Source organism: Mauremys reevesii, linkage group 10, assembly GCF_016161935.1.
Source record: "Mauremys reevesii isolate NIE-2019 linkage group 10, ASM1616193v1, whole genome shotgun sequence".
NCBI classification, from domain to species: domain Eukaryota; kingdom Metazoa; phylum Chordata; order Testudines; family Geoemydidae; genus Mauremys; species Mauremys reevesii.
Genome location: NC_052632.1, coordinates 26,693,194 through 26,720,592, shown reverse-complemented (window position 1 = coordinate 26,720,592; position 27,399 = coordinate 26,693,194). Strand labels below are relative to the sequence as shown.

The window sequence follows — 27,399 nt, the reverse complement described above, 5'->3', positions numbered from 1 at the left end:
TGGACAGTAAAAAAGGAAAGCATTGTGACTCTGCCCCCGTCAGTTCCAAACCCCGTGTTTCTATCTCGTTAACCCTTAGAAAACTGGGCAGTTCCCACGTTGTTGTAACCTGGGAATTAGCTAATTTCCAAGGTTTAAGGAGGATGCTATGGGTCTTCATGCCATGGGGAAGAGAGGCCAGCAGTGAATCCCACCCTGCCCTGCCTCTTTCCTTCCTTGAATCACCACTTCTCCTGTGGCTGGTTCTCTCAGGCAGAAGCTGCCTGTCCCTGTTACTGGGATCCGTATTCTCCCTCACGCTACAAAACAGCAGGGTGATACTGAGATACTCATCCAAGGAACATCATTCCCCACCTGCCATATGCCTGGTCTGTTCTCTGTTACAGCACTTCCCTCCCACCTCATATTCTTGTTATGGCCAGTTACAAAGCACCCCAGTCTTCAGGAGGGTGGAGAGGGACTGTGATGATGGCCACCTGCTCAAGGGCTCTCTGCTCGAGAGCAGGCCAGCTGCTGATAGTAGCTGGGCTGGGATAGTGAGGCTAGCTACTAGCTTAGAAATTAGAGATTCTTCACAGATAACAAGGATTAGAAGAGGGGGACAGAGAAGGGTTGGAATGGGAAACAGGCCCTGTGTTTGGGGAGGAATCAGTGAGGTGCCAAGGATGAGTTACTGATTACCTCAGTATAAATACTGCTGATGAACCTATTTGTCCTGAGATTGTCAAGGGTTAAGGAAGCAAAGCTTGATGTATGTGTTTTAGTCACCTACTATTAGTTTAGGGAGACTGGAAAAGTTGGGACCAAGGACATTCATACTGGACAGTACCACCTTCGTTAAAGTGAAAACCTATAAATTTGTATGTCCTTCCACAATCCCTTTCATAAGCACTGTGACAACACAGAACAGAGGGGCCAACCCTAGGGGCAGTACTGGCTGAGAGCCAGTGGCATTCTTCTCCTGCTGTGTGTGTGATGCCAAGTCTTAATATTTTTCTTCTCTCTTACTGCTGTCTCAGATATGCCATTCTGACCAAAGCAACCTGGCCTTCCTGGAAAGGAGATGAGAAAAAGGGGGTTCTCCACCTGCTCCACTCAGTCAATATGGACCCTGATCAATACCAGCTTGGGAAAACTAAGATCTTCATCAAAGCTCCAGAGTCTGTGAGTATGACTGATCCAGAGTCTTTGTGCATGGCACAATTTGGTTGGTGTAGGTACAGTTCTGCCTTCTCCAGCTGTGCAGGCAGGACCTGAGAGGGCTGGAATAATATCATTCTAGCCGGGCTCGACAGGTCACACAGGTCTGCTCTGAGGATGGAGGCAAGAATTACAGGTGCATTTACAGTGGGCACAATATGTAATAAGGCTGTTGCATGACTACTCGTAACACAGTGAACATGAGAAAGTCTTCCTAAGGAAGGCAAGGTAGGATGCAAGGATACTTTGGAAAGGGGGCTCCATTGCATAGCACAGGAGGTTACATGGGACATGGCTTGCACTTAGTTGGTTGTATGAGAAATTGTAATATGCGGGGGAGTGATGTTATGAAAGCATATGTGTAACCATTAGAACAAGAAATAAAGCAAGTATTATTTGATCAAGCACAAACTCAACTAATGAGGGGTAGAGTCAGTGTTGAGAAAATGCCCAAAATATTGTGGAGGATAAATTGTTTTGTATTTACTAGACCAGCATCAAATGTTCTGGCATGACTGAGGTTTGAGAGATGACACCATGTGAGCATTAGGGAGCTGGACTATTTATTCCAATACTTGCTGAACTCTTGCTGAAAAAAAATCAAGTTCAGCAACTTCTGTTGAAAATTTTTTTCTTCGTTTTACATTTGTTATTCAAAAAAGATCCTTAGTGGGAAAACGTATCCCGTTCGGCATCATGTAGACCTTTTCAGTCTTGAGACAGTCAGACTTTTGGAACAGAGTCACATTAATTAGCAATGGAAAAAGACCTATTGGCTCACTGATCCAACACCTATTGAAGTCAAGTGAAGCTTTAGATGACTCATTTAGGCTTATATTTTGTTTCTCTCAAAATGGAGGCATGTGATTGTTATGGGGGGAAACATTTGATTTGCTATGAGGGAGTGTGAAAGGAACTGACCATGTAATGAATATATTCATTTTTATTAAAGAATTTCTCTTGTATTTTTGTTTCACAACTTATCTTACAGTGCCCAGCACTTTTTTTTATCTTAATGTTTTTATTAGATAAGGGAGAGTGTGACTTTGATGGCCTTAAATTACAGCTGTTGGGCTGCTTTGCTTTGCTATACTGCAATTAGTATGACTGTTAGCAAAAAAAACAAATAAAAAAATGGTATGTGCTGACAGGATGCAACATCAGTAATGTTGCTATAACCTAAAGTGCACTGATTAAGGGTGTGACCATGCCCCCATTGAAGTTGATTGAAGTTTTGCTATTGACATAGGCGGAAGTCCTAGAGCCTATGTGCCGAAATCCTATCTAGTACTTGCATCATTGTGAAGGGACTTTTATAAGCTTTCTGTAGATGGAGAGTTGCCAGCTAACTGTGAAGTAAGGTTTTATGAATGGCAGACAGGAGGCCATTTCCATTACACACCTGAATAAATAACTGTCTTCACGTATAAGGGAAAGTGAGACCCAGAGAAAATGGTTTGTTTTAGATTGTGGTTTTCTTTGTTTAATATCAATATGTACAACACCCCACTTTATAGCATTTCTAAATCTTTGCAAGATTTCAGGGGCCAAACTGAGAAAAGGGTTTCTTAACATCTGAGTCTGCGGCTCGATCTCATCGTTTTTACTGTTTTTCAGGGATCTGTTATTGGCTGCTTGAAACAAACTGCTCATGGCAGTTTAACAAACAACAGCAAGAGACAGTAAGCACCGATCTGGACAATATTTTTGTGATTTAATTATGCTATAGTTAGCTGGGTGGTCATGCTGATGATAAAACCAGCACTAACAAAGGAGAATTTTTCTCCTATAAAAAGGCAGCCTTCTAACAACAAAATTTACAGTGCCATAAATTGATGCAGTGAAATATGTTATATTCCATAGCAATTAAGAAAATTACTCTACTGAATAATTCTAGTAAACCAGGTCTGTAAATCTGTCTGGATTAAAACAAATACTCTTTCAGCCTCTTATGACCATTATCCAGAATCTGATTAAAAAAAAATAATTTCTGAGCCTATGATGGGTGTTTCCTCTGAGCCTCACTGAGAAAAAGGAACCATCCCAAGGATTTTGGGTTATGTCCATTTCACTCATATGCGTTCATTTATTCTTCTGGGTCCTGGATTAGCCTATCTAGAATATGACATAAGAATCCAATTTTGTGGGTGACTGGTGTATGGTTATTTCTGGGTTTTGTACTTGCATAAGGGATAGGATAACCAGATATCAAGTGTGAAAAATCGGGATGGAGTGGGGCAGGAGGTAAAAGGGTCCTATATAAGAGAAAGTCCCTAATATCAGGATAGTCCCAATAATATTGGGACATCTGATCATCCTAAGAAGGAGACATACATTTCTGACAGGATAGCGCCCAAGGTACCAACTACTACATCTTCTGTAATTATTTTTTGTGATGTAACCTCTTGTGTTTTTACGTTATACCATGAATGGTTCACGACATCACACTGACATTTAAGGCTGTAATTTAGGAGGCTACACTAGGTTACCCACACATCATACATGGAGAGAGAAAAAAAAGGAGAGAAACTATAATTCCTCACAGTATGTATCAAACTGTAAAAGTCACTGTCAGCTTTTATATCCTATTCTATTTATAGCTATATACACAGAGTTGAGGAGGGTATTTTTTATGTTTATGGGCATGATCCAATACAGAATAATCAACTGTGAGGGCTGTCTGTTCTTTATTAAAACTATCAGGTTAATGCATTTTAGTGTGAGTTCAGTGTTTGGGTGGGGCGGGGGTTAATTTCACACACAGCTTTGAAGCACTAAATAGTTAAGACACACAGAAGTAAAACTCATTTCTAAAAGGAGTGTGGCAGCATTTCTTTATTTTTTTTGTATTGAAGCGCCACATTAAGGTACCTCATTTCTACATATAAATTGAAAATTTTTCTTTTCTGCCCACATCATTTCAGTACCCACAAAACAAACATTGACTGCACTCTCTAAAAAGGATTTAGTGTTTGTATTTTTAAAGCACAGCACTCCCTGTGTTACATGTCAGAAGTTTGGGGGAAAGAGATGGTGTTCTAATATTTTAAATACGCTTCTTTAGCATTTCACTAACGTTAACCACTGAGGTTGTCACCACCACAGGAACCTCTTGACATTATCCTGGTGTGTCCATAATGGTCCCAAATGCAAAATCTCTATCAGGCTTGAGTCTAATCCACAATACATGATCACACAATTGCATTATATCTTGGCAAGTGAGCCATTGTCCGAATCTCTGCTTGGATTTAAACCCAAGACTTGCTCTGTGTCAGCAGCAACGGTAGTATGTCAAGTATTGATTCTGACAATGAAAATATTAAACATGCACTGCTAACATCAGTCCCTTCCGTTTTTTTAATCAGATATGAAACTTGTTAGACTGGCCAGACCCAATTTTAACCATATGATAAGCTGCAAAGCTTATGTTACAAATAAATGTGAAGAGCAGAAGCAGCCATTATGATCAGCTAAATGTGACCTCCTGCATAACACAGGCTGTAGAATTTCATCCAGTAATTCCTGCATCGAGCGGTGTTTGGACTAGAGCATATCTTTGAGGAAGAGCTAGGATTGTGTGTTTTCTCTTTGCAACACAGCTGATATCACAAGCACCTATCCTGTTGTTTCAGATATTATGCTTTAGAGGGAAAACAAACTGAAAACCATGCTTCAGTATGAAACTTTTGAGCTACTGTTTTTACACACAGCCCTTCAAGTGATTACATTTATGCATTTGGCAACATTTTGTGTAGTCGGTTTTACTGTTTTCTTAATGCTCAGTTCCACTTCCAGACCATGGCAACATCACTCCCATGCACTATTCAACACCCAGAACACCCCTGCAGTTCTGAGGAGTTTAGAGACTGGGAGGACTTATCTCAGTGCTGCTGCTGAAGAAGAAGCTGGCAGACAGGCAGCCATGTGTACAGAGAAGTGGCAGTGATGCTTTTAGACCTGCCTATTGTCTCTTGCAGAAAAGCCCCTTATAACAGAGCCAAGTGATCTGAAAACCCCTCCTAAATTATAATTAATCTTCCCAATTATTTGACTGGTATCATTTTAAAACTTGCTCCTTTCTCAGTGGATTTTTCTTTAAGACCAACTTCCCATCTTAGGTTTTGTGTAAAAGCTTTATGTTTACCATATGATTTCACTTTGGTAGCTCTAGCTACTTTGCTGAATATGCAGAAAAGATCTGTTTGCTTTAAAACCCACATTGGATTACATTGGATAAGCATGACATTATTTTTCTTTTGGTAGCGTCCATGGTTTCAAACCCCACGACTTCAAAAGACATACACACATGCCAGCTAATTTTTTAAAATAATATCTTTTATGGAATTAAAAGAGCCAACAATACACTGGGAATTGGCAGCTTTTTTGCCCCCCTTAGGTTATATTTTAAGCATTTTTTATGAAATTTCTTAATTCATGCTGGGAAGCAAAGACGAAATTTAGAGTCTTTGGTTTTCTCTCTCAGAAAACAACAATGTCATGAGAAATTCCAGCAGCCTTTTCTAAAAAACACCCTGCAAAGAGTGCAGACATTATGCTCATGCCATATATTCCTTCTCCACTTACATCTCCCCACCCAACTTTATCTTTGCCTCTTTATGATTTGTATATATACACGCACAGTTAAGAATTCCTTGGATATTATAAAATCCTATTTCCTTATCAAGGGTCTAACTTCCAGTGTGCTATAACTAACATATAGCACAATGTTACGTATTTTTTAAAAAAGTGCAGTTGTTAGTGAACATTAGAGGCATACCTACCACATAGCTAGGTCAGCATACGCTTATCTGAACTTAAGACACCATTCCATAAATCCAAGGTTTTGCTTTCTATTCCTGAGAACAACTTAACTCCTCAAGCACATCCTATGAACTGAAAGCTTACGGAGCTCTGACGTGGTAAATGGGAAATCTAACTAAAATGGTAAATCTTTAGTTATAATTATATAAGTGGCATATAATTTCTTATGTATGGATTGCCAAGAAAATAGTATTTCAGAACACAACAACGAGGTGACTTCAAGAACTTCTGGACATAGCATACACAGCTGGAAATTTCCCAGAGACCCCCTAAAACCTTGCCAAGGAACAGTATGTCATGCACAGATTCATTGATCTGGATCCATGCCATGTCTGGCAGGGAACCTAGAGCCCCAAGTAACTTAGACCCACAGAACCATCCGAGGGCTTCCAACACTGAAGAAGAGTGTAACCAAGAGGTACAAGGAGTTTGAAATTCAGACTTTTGGACAGGACAGGAGCTAGTATTTATTCACCCTCTGATGCCTCCTGTATGTGAAACGAGAGGGCAGTATCAAGTTATGCATCCATTCTGACGTGTTATCTAAGACAAGGCCAGCCCCCTCCTATACTCTGGCAATGCCGTGCCCAGATTCAGCCAAGCAGCAGCAAATGGTAGGAGGGCAGGTCATGTAGTATGACTGAGCAGGGCCCACTAGAGAATCACAGCCTAAAGTTGCGATAGGAGTGCTGCAGGGAGAAAAGACTATCCCTATTCACCATCCTCCAGACTGGCAGCAGGAGTAGGGGGTAGACTGTGCATGAGCCATTGTTGCCCACATCACCATCAGAGGACACTTCCTCCTTTCCCTGCAAGATCTTTCTTTCCCAGTCTGATGCTGGGCCCACTGACAGTGCTTGTAAGGCACTCTTGGGTCTGGCGTGTAACAAATAGGTGGCATCCATGGAGGTTGAAAGTGAAATGTGGATTTTTTCCAAGCTCACTTATTCCTCATCTAACGTGTTTGACCCATTTTCCTCTTTATCTGTAGCTGTTTTTGCTTGAAGAGATGAGAGAACGGAAGTATGATGGATATGCTCGGGCAATCCAGAAGGCATGGAGGAAATACATGGCCAGGAAGAAGTATGTACAAATGAGAGAAGAAGGTATGTCTTTACTTCTAATGCTGTAGGAGCTGCATGAACTATCCCAGAGCCAGAAACAGAGCATGATTCAAACGAGCAAAGTGATATCTCCCATCCTGGAGTGCAGACTCTTGCATTGCTTTGTTTGAGGTTGAGTGCATTTTGCTAACAATTTGAAGTGGTAGGGATAGAGGTGATCTAGTAGTTAGGGAGAGAACTTCCCACAGCTAAACAGAAGCTGGGACCTGGGACTAATACAAATTCAGTCCTAGAGTTTGTCATAAAGGTAATAATTGGAGATATAACAATCTCCTAGAAGTGGAAGGGACCTTGAAAGGTCATTGAGTTGAGTCCAGCCCCCTGCCTTCACTAGCAGGACCAACTACTGATTTGCCCCAGATCCCTAGGTGGCCCCCCCACAAGGCTTGAACCCACAACCCTGGGTTTAGCAGGCCAATGCTCAAACCACTGAGCTATCCTTCCCCCCTGTTATCCCTCATGTTTTATTGCCTTCTACAAGCTCTTAGCTTTAAATCAAAGGTGAGGCATGCATGTTTTGAAAAATGTCTGATTCTTATTAGAAAACAAATCTGTTATAATGGCAGAGGACTTTGAGTAATAATTCAGGTTTTGGGGATTGGTACTAGATATGGACACTGTTTCATTTCCAGGGACAAATCTTGCTAAGAATATAGTTCTACAGTAACTCCTCACTTAAAGTCGCCCCAGTTAACATTGTTACGTTGCTGATCAATTAGACTATTATAGAACATGCTCGTTTAAAGTTGTGCAGTGCTCCCTTATAACGTTGTTTGGCAGCCGCCTGATTTGTCCACTGTTTGCAGGAAGAGCAGCCCGTTGGAGCTAGCTGGTGGGGGCTTGGAACCAGGGTGAACTGGCAGCCCCCTTATCAGCTCCTGGTTCCCCTCAGTTCCCTGTGCTGCAGCCGCCCAGCAGGCTATCAGTTGCTGGCAGTTCAGCTGTCCCTCCCCCCACTGCCAAGTGCTGCTCCTGCCCTCTGCCTTGGAGCTGCTCCCTGGAGCCTCCTGCTTGCTGGGGGGTGGGGGGAAGGAGGGCTAATGTCAGGGTGTCTCCCTGCTCCTGCACCCCACTTACCCCATCTCCATAGAGCAGGAGGCGGGACAGGACAGGGTCAGGATGGAGGGAGCTTGCAGCTGCTGTCTCAACTTGCTGATCTACTTAAAAAGCAGTGTACTTAGAGTGGGGTCAGCGTACTTAAAGAGGCAATGTGCATTTCTCTCTCACACACGGTGTGTGTCTCTGTCTGCCATGCTGTCTTCCTTCCCTCCATTCGTGCTGTCTTAGAGTATGAGGCTACATTAACAACAATGGGTTAACCCTTAAGGGCTCAGCTGATTGCTAGTTCATCATTTAGCAGTAAGACATTCCCTGGGAAATATCCCACCCTCTTCCACCCTCGGACTCCACCAAGCTGCACAATCATCATCGCTGTGTGCCAGTATTAAATTGTTTAAAACTTAGAGAGAGAGAGAGAGAGAGAGAGAGAGTGTGTGTGGTGAAAAAAATTTCCCTGGAACCTAACCCCCCTATTTACATTAATTCTTATGGGGAAATTGGATTTGCTTAACATCATTTTGCTTAAAGTCGTATTTTTCAGGAACATAACTACAACGTTAAGTGAGGAGTTACTGTACAACATTTTTTTTTTTTGGCAGTTGCTCTTAGAGGTAGTTCCACAGAGATCAGGTTTGCATCAGAACTTCCCCAAATTCTGGAGGTGGTTCTCCATTCTGGGTAAAGTGTTTAAATAGGTACGGCTTTCAAATCAAAACATCTGCCTGTCAAAAGGATTACCAGCTTACACAGTGCCTTTTTTCACCTGCCAGACAAATATATTTGCCTAAATTTTCTTCTAATGTTAAGCTCCTCTTGAAGCCCTGTGAGCTCTTTCTATTCATGAATTTAGAAGGTTCTTTGGTTAGCAGTATTTATTAATGTTCTCTTTTGGTGTTCAAGCCTCAGATCTGTTGCTGAACAAGAAAGAGAGAAGGCGAAACAGCATCAACAGGAACTTTATTGGGGACTACATAGGCATGGAGGAGCATCCAGAGTTACGTCAGTTTGTAGGGAAACGGGAGAAGATTGATTTTGCAGACATGATTACTAAATATGACAGGCGGTTTAAGGTATGGTTTCAAAAAAACCTCCTGATCCTCAGTCTAGTCATGGTGTCTAAGTTATGCAGCAGTGTTTTTTAGGAACTACCCTATAAAGGAAACTCCACCATGCTTGGAAAACCTCAGTTTCTGACTGTAAATACGGTATAGAGCAGTTCCATACAACCTAGGATTTCAGATCTGAAGGAAAACTATCACCCTTGGGACTAATGGATAGAGGATGCCATGGTCCATGTTACATCATTTTCACACTTTCTATGCCAAGGACAGAGGGGGCTGTGGCAGATGCTGGGTAGAAAGTGGTGTTGGAATTAAGAAATAGAGAATAGGGAGCAAAGTTATATCTTTATCTAAATGCAATCCAAGCTGAATAACATTCACCCACTTCTCTACATCCTCCTTCCCCTGCTCCCCCAAGCAAAATAAAGCTGGTACATTATGTATCCGTGGCACATTCATGTGCTTCTTATTTGGCCAATTTCAGGTGCCTGTGTATTTTGATGATGCTGTACATTTATATTTTTTCAAATCATTTCACATTTCAGGGCGTGAAGCGAGACCTTGTCCTCACCCCAAAGTGCATATATCTGATTGGGCGTGAAAAAGTGAAGCAGGGGCCAGAAAAAGGCCTGGTGAAGGAGGTGTTAAAGCGGAGGATTGAGGTGGAAAGACTTCTTTCTGTTTCCCTAAGGTCAGTGCCTGGCCAGGTTCTTTCTTTTGGCAGAGACAAAAATTAATGGAGGCAAGGAGACTGGCAGTTCTGAAACCAAACTGCTTTTCTATTCTTACTAATATGCTAGCTACAGGAGTACACACACTTACATTTCCACACAAACACATGCAGATTTTCTGAGTACCTGTTAGAGTGGTGCAATCAGTAGTTCTTTTACAGTTCTCAGTTTGGCCCATGGCTTCCCAGAAAAATGTTCTTCACCTGCATTATCAATCATAATTAACATTAAGAGGTGGTAATGACTTTTGACCCAGACTTCTGTCTTTTAGAAGTAATTCCTAATGCTTTTTGAGTGTATTTTGGGAGAGTCCTACTTCCTAGAGGGCTGCCAGAAAAGCTTGCTGGAGTGATGTTCTCTCTGGCCATTCTACATCAAGCCTTTAGTGCTTGTTAGGCTGCTAAGTACTTCTGCCGACTCAGGGCCACACACATTCCCAATTACAGGAAATAGCTTCTGTGGTCACATAATTCTTAGAAACCACTTCCAGGTGACTCAGAACAAAACAGCAAGAAACTGCACATCAGACCAATGGATTCCCATGTAAAATACTTCCGCCCTCACAAAAGGAGAGAACAAAGTCTCCTGCCATCTTTGTATTTGTTATCACATTTTGCCAGTGCTGGCATTTGATTGACATTCAGTACTCAATGATATAGAACCATCTGCTTAGGGCAATAAGTGGAGTTAAATATTAAACTAAACTAATTATTTTTAAAATATTCCCATACTTAAGTATTATGGGTTGATAACTAAAAGTAAACGTTTGAAATACATGTTTATAAATACCTGTCTCATACTAGCCCGGTGTAAAATGTGCCAGCTCACTCTATGGCATTTCTAAGCAGATAGGTTAACACCTACTGGGCCTGTTCTTTCCCACTGCATTTTCAAAGCCAGCCTGTATTGTTTTATTTGTCACACATTTATAACAAGAATTGCAACCATGAACGGCTACAGTAATAGGTGTTGTCTGGATGTTAGAGCAAAGTCTCTTATTCTGGTGCCTGAAAACTAAACTGAGTGAGGGTCCTGAAAATTACTACACTCAGACTAGCACCTTAGTACTCTGTGTTTGCAGCTGTACTGAGTAAGCTAAAAAGAAGCCTGCCTCCAGACTGCCAACTCAGTAAGAGTGGTTACACTCATTACCTCAGATGGAAGCAGACCTTTCTGTAGATAAACCAAATCTGATGAATTCAGAACTCTATATTTATTATATTGATGTTATATTTAATGAGGCTTTGGCCATGAGTTATCAGTGTGCTGTTATCGTCATAAACCAATGCTTGTGGCTTCCAAAAATTTCAGAAATTACGTGGCATACGACTGTCACCAGATTTAAAAAAATAAATATAGTGAGTTGTTTTTGTTTTTTTTAATGTTTTCATTTTAGTGTGGGCCGAACTCAGAGTGAATATTACTTACACAGGTTCTTGTTCTATATTGAGTTAGGGTAGCCATGCTAAATCAAGTAGGAAGAGGGGCACAGAGGTTACTATCTGTAATAGGACCAGACTTTATGGGGAATCTGAGATACGACTGCCCTGACAATGGCAAGAATTAAAAGTTTTCATTGCCATTCTTAATAGATTTTTACTAAATTGTTGGAATAATATAGAATCCTTCCTGTTGTACACTTAATGCCTATTCATGTCCCTGTACGTTACCAAAGGCTGAGTATTCTTGTGAAAAAACAATCTGCCTTTTTTTTTCCAAACATGCGGAGTTCAGAAATCTCATAGAATTTTATTTGTATTAAAATTCTCTATGTCTTTTATTCTCTCAAAAACAAATCAATCCCCAAATTTTCAACACAATCTTTCTCAGCCTGGAAAATTCTTCATGTTTTTGAATATATTTAAAATAATTGGATTTCTGAGCCAACCTGGAAATGAATCTGAATATACCCCAGAAGGAAAATATGCCAAATTAAATTTCCTGAGGTCATATAGAAAGGATTACAATTATACTTCTGTAACGGGCATTTCAGAGGGTTCAGTTCTTTTCTAAACTGTTCTGATTTAACAGGAGCGCTCAGAATAGAATAAAGCATTTTTTTAAAAATGGGGATGAGGGAGGGAGTAAGGGTGATTAATTGTCAGAGAAGTAGGAAAGTTCAACTTTTCCTCTCCTTAATGTTCTGTTTGGGGGCTTACCTGGGATGGAATTGCTCTGGTTTGGTTATGGTGGAGTGGAGTGAGTCTTGACACTTGTATTTTAAGTTACATCAAGGGCACCCAGAACGGGCTGATAGGTATTCTCGCTCTTTTGTATAGACATATAAATAGCTACTTATACTCTGTAAGGGAGAGACTTATAGCCCACAGCAATCTGAGGGAAAGTGAGTATCAAAATGCTGCTGCTGGTTGCCTCTCCCACATTTAAAGGGCCAGCTATCAGCCAGGCATGCTGGGGAAGGATTATTGTAAAAGGGGAAGTTAATTAATAGCTAGGTAATCAGAAAGTAAGTAATTGTAAGAGTGAGAAGAGCCTTGTGTGACCTAATTAGTCCCCTTTTATTTTATTATGATGTGTTGAAGTAATAGATATCCAGATTTCTTTTAGATATCAGTGACTTCTTCTGCTTGCTTTACCCCCATATGTATTTTTTTGAGAAATGAAGTCATCTCCTGCTGACAGCCATGTAATTTTGGCTTCCCTTCCACCTGGCTATAGAGCGGCATGGTTTGCCACAGCTTTCAGTTGCAGTCACTAGAATACATGGATATTGACCCTCTGAGTATCACTGTAGTAGCTTCTTCTAATAAACTGCAGTTTAAAAAGAGCCTTTCTAAATAAATGTTAACTGTAAATCTAATAGGGTATAAAATGCTGAAATGCAAATTAATTTCTTTTCAGAGAGAAATGCAGACTACAGCTTCCTCTTTTGCTTAGTATGTGACATCTAACATGCTGAGACAGTAACCCAATATTATCTAATGTTGTTAGCAGTCAGAACAGAAGATGAAAGGGAGGCCAGTATGCAACAAAGCCTCACACTAGTATGGGTGCCTTTAAAAACTATGTACAGCTTCTAACATCTGTAAGAAATTGCAGCCCAAACACATGAGTAAGACAGTAGGCAGATCCAAAGATAAGTCTGAATCTGAGTAGGAAAACAAATACACTTGCAAGTTTTTGTTTCATGGCTTTATGCCTGTGACCAGGATCATGCGAACAGTGAATGGAAGGAGCCTTTTGATAAAAATATAAGCCTCTTCTAAAAGCAGCAAAGAATCCTGTGGCACCTTATAGACTAACAGACGTTTTGCAGCATGAGCTTTCGTGGGTGAATACCCACTTCGTCGGATGGGGGTATTCACCCACGAAAGCTCATGCTGCAAAACGTCTGTTAGTCTATAAGGTGCCACAGGATTCTTTGCTGCTTTTACAGATCCAGACTAACACGGCTACCCCTCTGATACAAGCCTCTTCTAGTGATTTTGCACTCACATGCCTCTAAAGTGGAGCTTTTAATTGCAACTGCTTGGGATGTTTGTGGAGAACATTGTTATAAATCACTCAGACACCTTCTTCCTCAGTCATAGCCTGGTCAGACATGTAACCACGACATCTGTGTCCTTGCTTTGTAACTTACTGTGACCTCTTGTTGGTGAAAAAGTATGCGCAAGTGAGAGAGACACAGACTTCATCCCTTCAAAAAAGTGTTCTGGAATCCTCCCACAGCCTTCCTTTAAAATGCTTCAGTTCCTAGCTGTAGGACTGGGATATTAGCACATCACTACTAAAACCACCACCCACTAGAGAAGCCATGAGAGAACATTCTGACAAGAAGACCTAAGACTGGTGGAATATCAGAGAAGCTGTGGCTTCAGTCACTCTGCAGAAAGCACCCCTGCAAAATGGCAGCCAACCTCTTAGGGTACAGCTTTTTAAAATGAATCATTATTGCAATATCTGATAAGCCCGTTTCTTCACAAAAAGGGGAGAAAGAGACAGGGGGCCAGTTTATGAGCTGGTATAAATTAGCCATGTCAATCGAAGTCAGTAATATAATAATTATGCTTAACACTTTACGTCGTCAAAGTGCTGTACCCATAGTAACTCGGGCTTCGATCTTCAGAGGTATATAGGCACCTACCTGCCATTGAACTGCGAGGTAAGCATTGATGCCCCCTTTTACAGAAAGGAAACTGAGGCACAGAGGAGCAGACACAGTGACTAAATGACATGGCTCATTGAACCATGCTTACTGTCCTGGACCACATAGCCTCTATGAGAGGAAAGATAATTATATATAAACAAGAACTATTAAAACATTAAGTCTGAAGCAAAGGTAAACCTGGCTTGATGACTTATCCAGGGTCTATGTTTGCTTCACTGTCTAAGTTCAGGGAGTGCAAGTTAAAGATGATGCAGCACTGGGAGCTTATCATCGGTTTGAGTTTCAGTCTGATTTTAAGAAGTATTTCTTTTTCAGCTTCTCTAATTAACTTTACACAACATTCTACAAATCCAGGCTTAATGACTAGCTTTGCTGTTGTTAAGGATATGAGCTTTTAATTGTAGCACATGTTCCCATTTTATAATAACAATAATTAACTTAAAATGACTAATTTGTATTCAGCTATCACACAAGAAGATTGTTTTGGGGATTCCATTACCAGCAGTGGAAACAAAGAACCATTATCTAAAAGCAAAACTCAGCTATTAATTCTTCATTAGATTTTTAAAAAATCACCATGATTGCTTTCAAATGCTATTAAAATGCAGAGCTATTTTTGCACTTTGGATTCAAGGCTGAATGATGCATGGTCTGATTTCTTTACAGCACAATGCAGGATGACATTTTCATTCTACATGAGCAGGAATATGATAGTTTGCTTGAATCGGTCTTCAAAACGGAATTTTTAAGCCTTTTATCTAAGCGATATGAGGAGAAAACACAAAGAAAACTACCTCTGAAATTTAGCAATACGTGAGTAATGGTTTTCTAAAAAAATATTAAACAGATGTTTCTTCTTGCTGCTAGGGTAAAGATGCAAAACCCAGGTTAGTGTAAGTATTGGATTCTCATGTTTATATTCCATCCTCTGTTACAGAACCAGGGAGATGTGTGCAGTGTGAATGCCTGCATACGCATGTGCTTAGAAAGCTAGAAGACTTTCTTGCATAGCCTGTGTAATACCTTAGGGTCAAATCCTAGCCACTCCCCACTTCTCATTCTCTGTACGCAGTGGGACCTTAATGTAGCAAAACTTCCCTTGCTGTGCTGAATGGGGCATCAGGTTATAGAGAGCAGGGCCACCCAGAGGATTCCGGGGGCCCGGGGTCTTCGGCAGTGGGGGGCCCCGCTTCAGCGGTAAGTCGGTCCTTCCGTTCCGGGACCCGCCGCCAAAGTGCCCCAAAGACCCATGGCAGGGACACCCCTCCGCCGAATTACCGCCGAAGCGGGACCCGCCGCCGAAGTGCAGCCCCCACCGCGGGTCTTCGGGATACTTCGGTGGCGGGTCCCAGAACGGAAGGACACCCCCGCCCCCACCGAATTACCGCCGAAGACCTGGCTGCACTCCAGCGGCGGGTCCCGCTTCGGCTGTAATTCGGCGGCGGGGGGGGTCCTTCTATCCCAGAGAGGAAGGACCCCCCGCCAGCGAAGACCGGGAGCGAAGAAGCTCCGGGGGCCCAGGCCCCACGAGAGTTTTCCACGGCCCCCGGAGCGAGTGAAGGACTCTGCTCCAGGGGTCCCGAAAAACTCCCATGGGGGCCCCTGCTGGGCCCGGGGTAAATTGCCCCACTTGCCCCCCCTTCTGGGCGGCCCTGATAGAGAGGCCACACAAGGGAAATTCTTCACCATCAGTGTGCTGCCTACACAACAATTCTCCCAACTGCAATGAGGGCAAGGCCAGTCAGTGAACAGCCACGTGGATTCACAGTCCAAACCCTTCCTCTCTTAGAGGAGGACAAGGCAGTAGCAGCTGCAGAGTGGCTGTGCTGGTGTGTCATGCCCTAAGAAGGGAGAATTCTCTTCAGTCCCATTATGTACTCCTTGGCCTTACCCTAGAGATGCTGAAGTACTACACTGATGCATGTGATGTACCTGCTTAGATGCATAATGGGAAGATAAGGCTAGAGTGATGGGTGGTTGGCTGAAAAGGGGTCTCTCATGTAGGGTAGGAGTTTATATTTTGTGGGGACAGAGGCCTGCAGGGATCAGTGGGGGTAGCTTGGATAAGTATCTGAACTTCTAGATGCTTATCCAAAGAAAACTCCAGATGTTAGAGAACTTGGATTTGTAGGATTTTGTTTGCATATTGGGGCTGGTTTTTGCTTTAAGGGCATTCTGGAAACCATATCAATAAAATTGCATTCTTGCTAATACTCCCATGAAGTAAACAAATTAATGACATTGAACCTGGAGTTTGCATGTCTGTTTTATTCCAGTCAAAGCAGTGTAAGAATTATTTAGGGGAGAATATCATTTTAGCTTGATAATGACATGGGTGAGTAGGAAAAACGTGTAAAAGGTTCCATATAGTCGTATAGACCGGGAATCAAAAGCCAATAACGGAGGTGGTTTTGGTTTTGCCATTGTAAAAAGCAATGCGTAACAACTGAGGTTTTGGACATCATGGCTGCCTGAGCCCATCTCTAGCTACAGTACATTGAAGGTAACATGCATTTGCAGATACAAGCTGTGAACGAGACTGTTTGAATTTTGATAGAGGCCTGTATCTTCAAAGAAGGACATAAAGTACACTTGCAAAAATGTACATATTCCCATTGCTCCCACAACAAAATGTATTTGCATGCATATGTCAGGTAATACCCAAATACCCATAAGTGTATGCCATGTGACACCCACTAGCATGCACCTGTGCAGGATTCTGCAGGTACACTCGGTGACGTTTTAGATAATATATGCATCTGTTGTTCAAACCTTTGAACATTTGTCCTCAAAACTCCATTGAGAGCATCTTATACCTTGTTTGTGTAGGTTTCCCAAGAACAGTTAATGATGTCATGTAGTACACAAAAAGGCATGAAACCATGTTTTGTTCAGTTTAAAATACTCAAGATATAGTTTCTCAGCTATAGCTATCAGCGAGGTTCTGTTTATTTTTTCCCATTTTAAAGCTATCTGTTGGTTAGTGATGTTCCCTGGTCTTTATATGTGAATGCTTCTCTTTTTGTCTCTGTGTGTGTGTGTGCTTGCATTAGACTTGAAGTGAAGCTGAAAAAGGAGAATTGGGGACCATGGAGTGCTGGTGGTTCTCGCCAAGTGCAATTTATGCAAGGCCAAGGAGATTTAGCTATTCTCAAGCCAAGTAACAAGGTGCTGCAGGTCAGCATTGGACCAGGACTACCAAAGAATTCCCGTAAGTATGAATTTCCCTTTGACTGTCCTTCTGAATGGATCAGAGTCTTGATTTTGTCTGTTCGTTTTACTTTTATTTCTCGGTCTCTTCCCTATCCACCACCTACCCTATGTTCTTCATTGTTTCTCTATAGCATTCACGGGAAGAGTAGATTGCAGACTGTAACACTGCAACATACTTGCCTCTCCTTGTACAGCCTTTGTTGGATTCACTGTTAATTCAGCAGTGCACACTGACTGCTGGTGGAAGCCTCTAAAACTCATGGCCCTGGGACATAAGACATCTGGTCTTGTAGCATGGGACAGAACACAAGTGGCAGATCAGACATTCATCCCATCCACAAAGGGCACCCTCTTCCACAAAATCCACAGAGAACCCTTTTCTGGTTTGCGAATCCATGTGTGAGGAGGGAGGCAGGCTGGGCTAAGAGAAAAAGGTGCCAATACCAAATTATGGAGTGATACAACAGCAAGGAGTCAGCTCCAAATGTAATAGTACCTGAGGATGCATTAGCTTTGCCTCAGAGCACCTCTGTGCTGTGAAGCCTTCCTACCTCCTGTAAGGGGGTTCTGAAGACAGCAGGGGGAAGCCCCATTTGCATTGCTCCCTGCTTCTTTGGAGTCCTACCATTGGGGTAAGAGAGAGCCACAGATGTAAAAGACCTTGTAATAACCTGTTGTCAAATGTTACAGCCTCTCAAACAGGAGCTTAAGTCTTGTGCACATCATGAGTTATTTTCAAACCATATTTCGCCCGCTTTGTTCCTTTGTTTTTACAGCTATGGAGTACAGCCCTGTACCTCTCATGCTCCCTTAACACACACACACAATTTTCTCTACAGCCCTTTAATTCAAAACCAGAAGGTGAGCTCTCAGCCACAATATGACCAGCTTGTGCCACTCCAGTGGTGCAAAGGAGCCATAAAGCCAGCTGGTGAAGGATTCTGACATGGGGAAATCTTCTAGTGGCACAGAGCTGCAGTAACCCTTGCCATAGTGGACTTATAAAGAAATTACTAGACAAAAAGGTGTGTTTGAAGTACCATTATGCCAACTCTCCTTGGCTTTTGGAACATTCCTTGGGGCTAATGGCAGTTGGGTGTCACTTAGACCAGCTTTATGATTAAAGCTCACCTGGACCACAGCTGGCCCCAGGTCTGGGTGAGTTTGTTAAAATGGCATTAAGTTACCTTTGATCCCCCAGCCCTTCAGGTGCTATGCTAAGCACAGCTTGGCCAAAACCTGAATTTCAAATGGCTCCCTCTGATCAAGAATGAGGAGCTGACATTCAGCATAAGGACTTGTTTACTGAATGCTACACAGAGGATGGCAATCTGACAGAGCTTAACATGTTTATTTTAGGCCCCACGAGACGGAACATTACCCAAAGCCAAGGGTATTCCCATAGGACTCAAAGTCAGAATTACCCCATGAGGGCTGCTCCACCTCCCCCAGGTAAGTTATCTTTGCTTTGGCTAAGGCAGCATTCTAGACTCAATTTCTTTCTTTCAGGCCATAGCTGGGCATCATTCTCCAGAACGCTTTGCAGGGGGTTTCTCCTTCAGTTCCAAAAGTATTTTTGAAATCACCATAACTGAAATGTGCATGTTTAATTAGGCTCCTCAGTATGATAGGCATTATATCAAACCAGTCCTTCAAATCCACTGGCACTTACTCTGAGACTAGTGTTCAGCTGGAGATGTCTCATGTCCGTTATCATGGATGCCAGCATATATAGCCTCTTGCTACAAAACACTGAATGTGCAGTTGCTTCTATGCATCTTCCACTTTAGGACACAGTATATACACACAGCACAGGGCTAGACAATACTGAGTCTTGTCACTGCGCTCTCACTACCACACATAATGGAACTGGACTTGTGCCTCATTCCCTTGCTGTTATGCATCAGCATATACAAAAGCTGTTGCATATGAGCTGTGCCAGTACGTGGTGCAGAAGAGACAGTCTCTCCACAAGATGTTCTCCCCTTGGGGTTGAATAAACTAGTTCCCTGCATGGTAGCTGTGCTAGTAAGTAGACGTGCAGAGTTGAATCCTAGATTGATATCACTAAGCTGTGTCTGTTATTTTCATTTTTGCCCTTAAATAAGAATTTAGAGTGTGAGTTTACAGGAAAGAACACTATTTTATTTACTTAACACATCCCAAGATGTACTTTTTCAATAAGGAGCAGCCACTTATTTTAAAAAAGAAGCACAATGCTAGGAGAAAACTTCATGTCTAAAGCTGACACTCTTTGCCAGATTGAATAATAAAAAAAGTCTAAACCATACAGTACTGACTCAGGCAAGAAAAGTTCAGTGTGAGTCTCAGACAAAGGATTGCATGGAATGGATTTCCAAGATGCCAAGCCTGTTTACAGCAATTAAGCAATAGGATGCTTGCACTGCGGTAGTTAAGGTTGGATCAACATTTCTTTTGCAAAACATTAATTCTGAATGTTTGTAATTAGGCAGTAAATATTTGTTCAGGGTTACATGAAACATCAACCCAGCAGCAGCTTGTTTGTTTTTAAAAATATTTGCAGACTCTCTTGTCAGTGTTTAAGAATCAGGAATGCAAAGGACAGCCACATTGAGTTCAGATCTTGTAGTGGCCCTTATGCTCTGAAGCATCCACAGTTCAATAGCAGTTATGGGTGTAATGGGGGACCTCACCCAGGGGACAGCACTGGCAGCCCACCATTGCATCTTTACCGGTTTCCCTGAAGGAGGTTTTTAATAAGTCCACATAAGTTTGTATCTTGAACATCACCCCTTTAGAATTATGTTTAATGTAGTGATCTGTCTCAGCTTTAGACATGAAGGTTACTATTAACATTATCCTTTTCTTCTGAAATACTAAGTGGTTACTTCTCATTTAAAGAGAGCATTTTGCAAAGAAATCTTGGGAAGCATTAGGTGAACAAAATATTGTTCTGTCCTGCAAGTTTATAACAAATAAGATTAACTTAGAGTAAGGGTACAGGTGAAAATAAGAGACCCTACTGACATCCATCTAGGTTTAACTCTGCACACTACTGACTAGCACAGTGAACATGCTGGGATCTAGTTTATTCAACCCCAAAGGCAGAACATTACATGGAAAGACCTCCCGCTCTACATCTGTAGAGAAGATGGGCTGAGTCAACCTTAATTCATCAACTCCGGTTACATCCAAGCTCCTTACCAGCAGCAAGGCCTTTATGACCCAGAACCCTCTTCTGGAGTCAGGGTTCTTCTTGGCAATAGCTGGGGAATAGTCCCTCCTCTTGGGTCAAGGTCCTCCCATGGAGGCTGAACCAGAAGGACTGTTCTTCAGGACAGCTTATGATTTCCTGCTGAAAACTCTCCCACCTAGGAGCATTCTCCCTGGGTTCCCCCTCATCAAGTGCCCCCAGATGCCTTCTCTGTAGGAGACTGCTCTTCCTATACTCTAGGAACCTCTGTTCTAGTTTTCTACCCCTTCCACCTCACCAATACCTTCCCTTTTATAATGCCCAGGTGCTTCTCTGCCTCATTAACTGCTTCCTAGTTACTCAGTGAGTTAATTAGTCCCAGGTGAACCTGAGTTGCCTCATTCCCCCTTGTGGAGCCTCTCAGAGGCAGGCTGAGCCCCTGACCCCTACAGAGAGCTAGCTGCCCTCTGACATCCCTCCAGATCTGTACTGGGTCACTTCAAGATTTTTTGTTTAAAAAAAAAAAAAGATTTTTTTTAATAGCCATTTAACATACGAAAGCTGTCTGCTGCTCATGCAGTGTGTTCCTTATTAATCCACCTGTGCAAGAAACCACCCTTATTAGGCAACCTACTGTCTTAAGAGAACATCCCAGAGTATTCCAAACAGACTGGCTGGGATTGTCAAAGGAAGTTAGGCACCATGTGATTTGGGGACCTAAATCCTTAGGCTCTGATGAAAATCCCAGCCACAAAGTACAATTCTACTTCCCTCTTGCCCCACAGTGGGGGAAAGCAGACTGTGTTTGTCAGCCTCTTGAGTGGCCACATAAGAGAGATTCCAATGTATTCATGACCATTTTAAAATCATAATGGGACTACAGATGCACACACTACTGTGTACGCATTTACTTTAAAATAAACCTTACTAGAGATGTCCATAAAAGATCAAATAAAACTAGATTTTGTCTAATAATCTAGATTGACACACGTTGGTGCTAGCATTTATTTTTTATAATATAGGATCCTGAATAAAGGGTGGGACTTAAACTGCTGCCATAGTATCAGAGGAACTATCAGGAACTGAAGGTCATGCAATGTCAATGGTAGGCCAGTGTGTCCTAGATCTGCTGTAAGCTGCTAGTTGTCCAGCTGGCCACTGCTTTTAACTGCAGGCGGGGCGTGGAGAGGGTCACTGGATGGTGGTGCATGTATTGTGCCCAATCCTGCTTTGATTGAATTTAGTGGGAGTTTGGGGCATGGAAGGAATGCAGGATTGAGCTCATAAGCTCTGATTCTTCGAGTAATGGTCCGTATATGGATTGCAAACATGGGTGCACATGCATACCATATGCACCCACATTTGGAATCCAGATAGGGACCACACATCTCGAAGAACCTCCAGTTACAGGAAAATAACTTCTGCAATGAGCTCAGAGGTTGGTAGGTGCTTTTTTTAAAGTGTGTTTTAGAGGCCAGGTTTCTGGAAGGGCGTGTGAAGTGCTGCACCGTGGTTCAAGGACAGTTAAAGGCAGCACACCTGCTGCAGTGCACTGTGCAGGTGAACACAGTCTCTAATATGTATAAGACAAAGCACTGCCTTTAACTTTATGCCTCATGCTGTACAGTGCAACATCAGTGAAATGTGAGTGACTGGTTAAATATTGAGAGAGGTTACACACATATGCAGTAACCAATTTCCAAAAGTCCCTTGTAATCATGAGTAAACTCTGTCAAATTAAGTTTATCATTAGCCATATTATCACATGCAAAATTCAAAATAGGAGCCACTATTTGATCTACGAGAGAGCCAGAAAGCATCTGAATACACCTTTTCTATTCATTTAGTGCTTCTGTTAAACAGGCAAACATTTATATCAACATTATTTTAAATAAAAACCTTTGTAAGGTGTAATAAGGTCAGTGTTCAGAGAGCGCTATGGGTTTTTCCCCATCTGACTCCCTTTAACTTTAGGAAGTTCAAGGACCTGACCCAAAGTCCACTGAAGTCATTGGAAGTCCATTGCCTTTAATGGCAAGCCACAGGTGGCTAAACCCCCATGCGGAGGTTTTAAAACACAAGGGCTAAGCAGCCAAGATAAAAAAATGTATGGTTTTGCTAAACCAAGAACTGTGCAAATCCCAGTGATCATTTAGAGTTTCATCACATACCTGAAACTTAAACAAGGGTCATGAAGTCATGAATCTGGGATGAATTTTCAGTAACCCCGGCTTATGTACAGAGAAAAGTTGGGGATCTCAGCTGAATTTTGCTTTGAATTTTCAAATTCCTTGGAAGTTGAGTCCAAGTGACAATTGACAATTGAACTGTAGACAAAGCTGAACACTGCAGAAAGGAGGCCACCTTTTTGAAAGCTTGTTATCCCCACCATTGTACTGCATGGGTTCATGCTTGTTTATACTTCTAGGTCACCATCAAAATGGAGTGATAAAAAGCCCTCAATTTGTGCCACATCCCCACACCCCAGCAAATCAGCGAGCCGGTCAGAAAAACCTGCGAACTACTATGGTGCGCCCACCTTTACCACAGCAACTCTCAGCAGGATCAGACAAGGTTTCACACCAACCAGAAAGTCTGGACTTCCTCAGGGTGCCTGACCAAGGGGCTGCTGGGTAAGCTTTTATGTGGAGACTCTTTCAAAGGAAGAAGAGCTGATCTTTATAAAGAGATTTCTGGGCTTAAATTATGCGTCACTGGTGAAATTATATTGTTTGCATGGCCAAATCATGGCATTAAGCTGCGCTCAGGAGTCCCATTGACTTCCATAGCATTTCCGCATGCAGAAGAATCACGTGCTCAGGCCTATAATCCACTCACCGTGGAGTCAATGTGAACCAGTTCCAGTATCCCCAATGCTAAGATCATGTACTTGCACAGTACCTACTAAAGACTCTCAAAGCATTTTACAGACTTTAATTAAGCCACCTCTCCCCTCTATGAGAGGGATTTTCATACCCATTTTATGGATGGGTAAACAGTGAGCATAGCTCACTCTGCCTCTGTCTCCCAACAACTGTCAGAACCCAGGAATTCTTACTCCCAGTCCCCTGTCCAACCACGAGACAGTATTCTCTCCTTAATACTATCTTATTTTCATTGGAGGCACGATTACTCCATATGGGATTGATTTTTTTTTTTTTTGGTGGGGGAAGAATGGTAGGATAATTCAATGGCAGGAAGTTGATTTTATTGGTGAAATTAGGGGCATATAAATTCCATCTCAATTTGTCTCCCTTGCACTCAGGAGGTGCAACGTAAAGAGCCTGAATACTGGCCATATCTGGACAGCTGAGAATTCCCCCAGTAGGGGGTGCTCTCACCCAGCCATTCCTAGTCCTTTCACAGGGGGCATAGCGGGAAGGGCAGGGAGTATGGTTGAGGACCACTGCCGTCAAGCAATTCTCAGCTGGCACACAGTCCCTTAGTGACCTTTGGTAGCTGGTGTAGATTAGAATAGCCTCAATTCCAGCACCGGGACTAGAGCTGCACAAGGCAGAGAACTGGGGAGGCTATATCCAACTCCGTGACGTCCTGCCCCCATCTCCTACATGAAGCAGTTCTCAGTGCTGGATTGAAACTGACTGTATCAGACAATCATTTAGGAAGGGACCCAGCTAGATATAGTAGATAATGATCATACTCAAGTAAAATATGCAATTAGGGTTGTTACAGTTACTCTGGGAAAGTAACATGTTACTGACTCAGAAGTGTAAACTGGTGATGTACACATTGCCGATTACTTCTTCAAGGATTTACTAGATTACTGATGACCTGTACATTGTATGGATGAGATGGTACCAAATACCTTTGCTCACACTCGAGATGGAAATGACTCGATTACCAAAGAGCAGTAACAGGAAGTGATGTCCAGGTTACATGTTTTGGTGTCAACAATAAGAGAAATATCTCAGAATCACTTGCTTAAAAAAAGTAATATCTTCCTATAATCTGTTACTATGACAACTACATGCACTAGGAAAAAATTTCTCCTGCTTGACAGTGGTGCTGAGGTTTATCAGCTGAAATCAGTAATAGAGATTTCTTTTGTTTTCAATTATGAATAAGCTATTCTAAATAATTGCAAATGATTATACCACAATGAACTTGTTGGCCCAAACTCATTGCCAGATGGCCTGTGGTGTCCATGCATTTCCCAATGAACAGGTGTTCCCACCACCAGTACCACCACCACCACAGCTGGCAAAGAAGAAGTTCAGAGTGACCAAAGGGTAAAGCGGCAATGGAGACTGAACGACTCACTCAACCCTAGATTTCCCCTCATTGCTGTAGTGTGGGGAAAGCTTGCACAACTCCTGTCCATATTGTCACTGTTATATGGATAAACAGAAGTATTCAGTCTCCAGGATAACAGTTTAGCACATTTCCCAAGCACTAAAATCACAATTTAATAATTACTTAAACACAATATACTTAGTCATTCATTACAGTGAATAATCAATTTCGCCTCTAACTGAGAGCTTTCTACTCTGCTTTTTTGCACATTAGTGGAGCTTTGCTTTAGTGGGAATTTTAGTGCCTGCTGATTTTCAGATTCAAAGGCTCTTGCCTGTTCAATTATTGTAAAACAAATCTGATCATGAATAATCACTTTGCATATTTCCATGCACACAGCTCCCTAATTCCTTATAGTGAGATAGCTGTGACTGAGAGCCAGATGTCCCAGAGTACATTCAGATACCAAAGCAGTTATGACTTGTGCAAATAAAAAACAAATCTGCTGTCAGGAAGTGTTAATAATTGTGCTCAGTGGCAGTTGATAAAGGTTCCCCTCTGTCAGCTGCAGCCTATTAAAATAAATTTTTGAGTATTCCTCAACAGCCCACTAGTGTCTGGAGGGTTCCTCCTGAACTGTTAGTTTGTGTTGTTACTTCACTGCTTAAAATGGCATTGTCCAGGGTGTGTTTTGACTGTTATTCTTAAGTCTCCATGCTGATTTTGATCCCGTGTGAGACATGGTGTTCCCTTAGAACGGGTGAGGAAGAGCAGGGATGCAAATTTTGCTCAGTGTAGGGCTATGCTGACAACTTTCCAGGAGCACAAATTGTACAAAATGGAGTATTTTGTAGGCATTCTATTCTTTTTAATAAATAGAAGTGTGGCTCAGAAATGACAATATTAGAGATTATCGCAGATCAAGCTGGAGCATCACATTATGAGACTTGGTTTCATTGGGTCTAATCTCCATATGAAAAATGAGGGGCAGTCCCAGGATGCATCTGGCTGCAGGCTGCACTTCACACACTGGTGATTTTTTTTTCCAATTACTTAGTATGGTTTAGCCCAGAGGTGAGCAAACTACAGCCCATGGGCCACATCCAGCCTGCAGGACCATCCTGCCCAGCCCTTGAGCCCCCGGCTTGGGAGGCTAGCGCCCGCCCCTGCTGTTCCCTCTCCCCCGCAGCCTCAGCCCACCATGCCACCAGCGCTCTGAGCAGCAGGGCTGTGAGAGCCACTGGCCTGTCCCAGTGCTCTAGACTGCATGCTGGCTCCTGCTGGGTGGCGCGGCTGCCAGGCCTGGTGCTCTGAGTGGCATGGTAAGGGGGCAGGGAGTAGGGGGGGTTAGATGGGGCGGGAGTTCTGAGGGGGGCAGTCAGGGGGCAGGAAGTGGGAGGGAGTGGATAGGGGGCAGGGGCCAGGCTGTTTGGTGAGGCACGGCCTTCCCTACCCGTCCCTCCATACAGTTTTGGAACCCCAGTGTGGCCCTCAGGCCAAAAAGTTTGCCCACACCTGGTTTAGTCTATCTCGACAGTACCTGTAACAAGCACTCGTGCATATGTCTTCTGTGAATTACAGCACTTGCAAGAAATCTACAATGCTCCATGCTGTACTCTAGCCAAATGCTTGCTCAGGTTTCCACTGGAGGCTATTATAAAGGAGCACAGCATGTTTAGGATGACAGCAGCCGGAATCATCTAGGCCACCATTTTCCAGAAATCCCAACACGATCACTTCCTACCTGGCAAACAGGAGAGGTTGGGTATCTTGGCTCTTGTAGAGGACAAATAGACAGGGCGCAGGACAGCTGCTGTTTTGGAATGGAGCTGTCTGTTGCTTCAATGACTATCACTTTGGTAAGGGAACAATGAGTCAGGTCTGTTAGCCTGAGCTCAGATTGTATTGAAAGAGACTTTCTCATTGAAAGCAGCTTTTCAAACATTTTATGTAGCTGTAGGTCACTAACTGACTCTGAGGTACCTTGGATGATGGGTGCTGTGTTAGTTTAAGTTTTTATTAGTACAGGAAGCGTAGACAGGGTGAATTACACTTAAATAGGGACCATTGTCATCAACATTCATTCCCTTCCATCCCGCCAACACCCCACCCCTTCTTCCCAGACTCTCCTCCCCCAAACAGAGTCTCTTTCCCCTGACAATAGATTCTTGTCTTCCTCTGAAGTGAGGTGGGTCATTTAGCCCAGCCCACCACAGCAAGTTGCCAGCTGGCAGCAATTAGCCAGTTGCTGCACAGTTGTCCTGACTGAAACACTGCAGAGTCTGAGCCCTCACTGACCCCAGCAGCTGGGTCCCAAGCATCCCCTGAAGATAGAACAAGAGGTTAAAGTAAAAACAAAGATGCTGCCACACCAGGTATTTTGCTTAAAAGGGGTATGAATTTATCAAACTAAGAAAATCGGAAGGGCCTGCTTTAGTAGCAGTCTTCTTACCCCAGCCCATCACAGCTGTGCTGGTGTAGTCACACTGCTATATTTAAGGTCACTTCAGTCTTTCCATTGCTACTCTCTATTTATAGACATTTAAAACTCAATCATAACAATTATGCTCTGGGCTGTAATTTGTTATCCAAGGTCTCAGCCCGACAAGGAATCATTTTGCTAAATGTATAG

General features: G+C 42.6%; 1 protein-coding gene and 1 long non-coding RNA gene across 6 annotated transcripts in view; one reads left to right on the top strand and one right to left on the bottom strand.

Moving 5' to 3' along the window:
* Window positions 1-12,299, bottom strand: part of LOC120373325 — an 80,520-nt gene extending 68,221 nt beyond the window's left edge. For both annotated transcript variants that reach the window (XR_005585489.1, XR_005585488.1), the window contains exons 1-2: window positions 12,156-12,299; window positions 10,123-10,199 (exon numbers count right to left, since the gene is read on the bottom strand). This is a non-coding gene — a long non-coding RNA (uncharacterized LOC120373325). The remainder of the gene's footprint in view (window positions 1-10,122; window positions 10,200-12,155) is intronic.
* MYO1E (myosin IE) overlaps window positions 1-27,399 on the top strand; it is a 139,122-nt gene that overhangs the window by 101,817 nt on the left and 9,906 nt on the right. For all 4 annotated transcript variants that reach the window (XM_039491599.1, XM_039491597.1, XM_039491598.1 and 1 more), the window contains exons 19-26: window positions 1,020-1,164; window positions 7,013-7,127; window positions 9,105-9,274; window positions 9,811-9,956; window positions 14,792-14,938; window positions 17,179-17,336; window positions 18,698-18,790; window positions 22,942-23,146. In XM_039491599.1, the coding sequence (XP_039347533.1) occupies window positions 1,020-1,164; window positions 7,013-7,127; window positions 9,105-9,274; window positions 9,811-9,956; window positions 14,792-14,938; window positions 17,179-17,336; window positions 18,698-18,790; window positions 22,942-23,146 (1,179 nt within the window). The remainder of the gene's footprint in view (window positions 1-1,019; window positions 1,165-7,012; window positions 7,128-9,104; window positions 9,275-9,810; window positions 9,957-14,791; window positions 14,939-17,178; window positions 17,337-18,697; window positions 18,791-22,941; window positions 23,147-27,399) is intronic.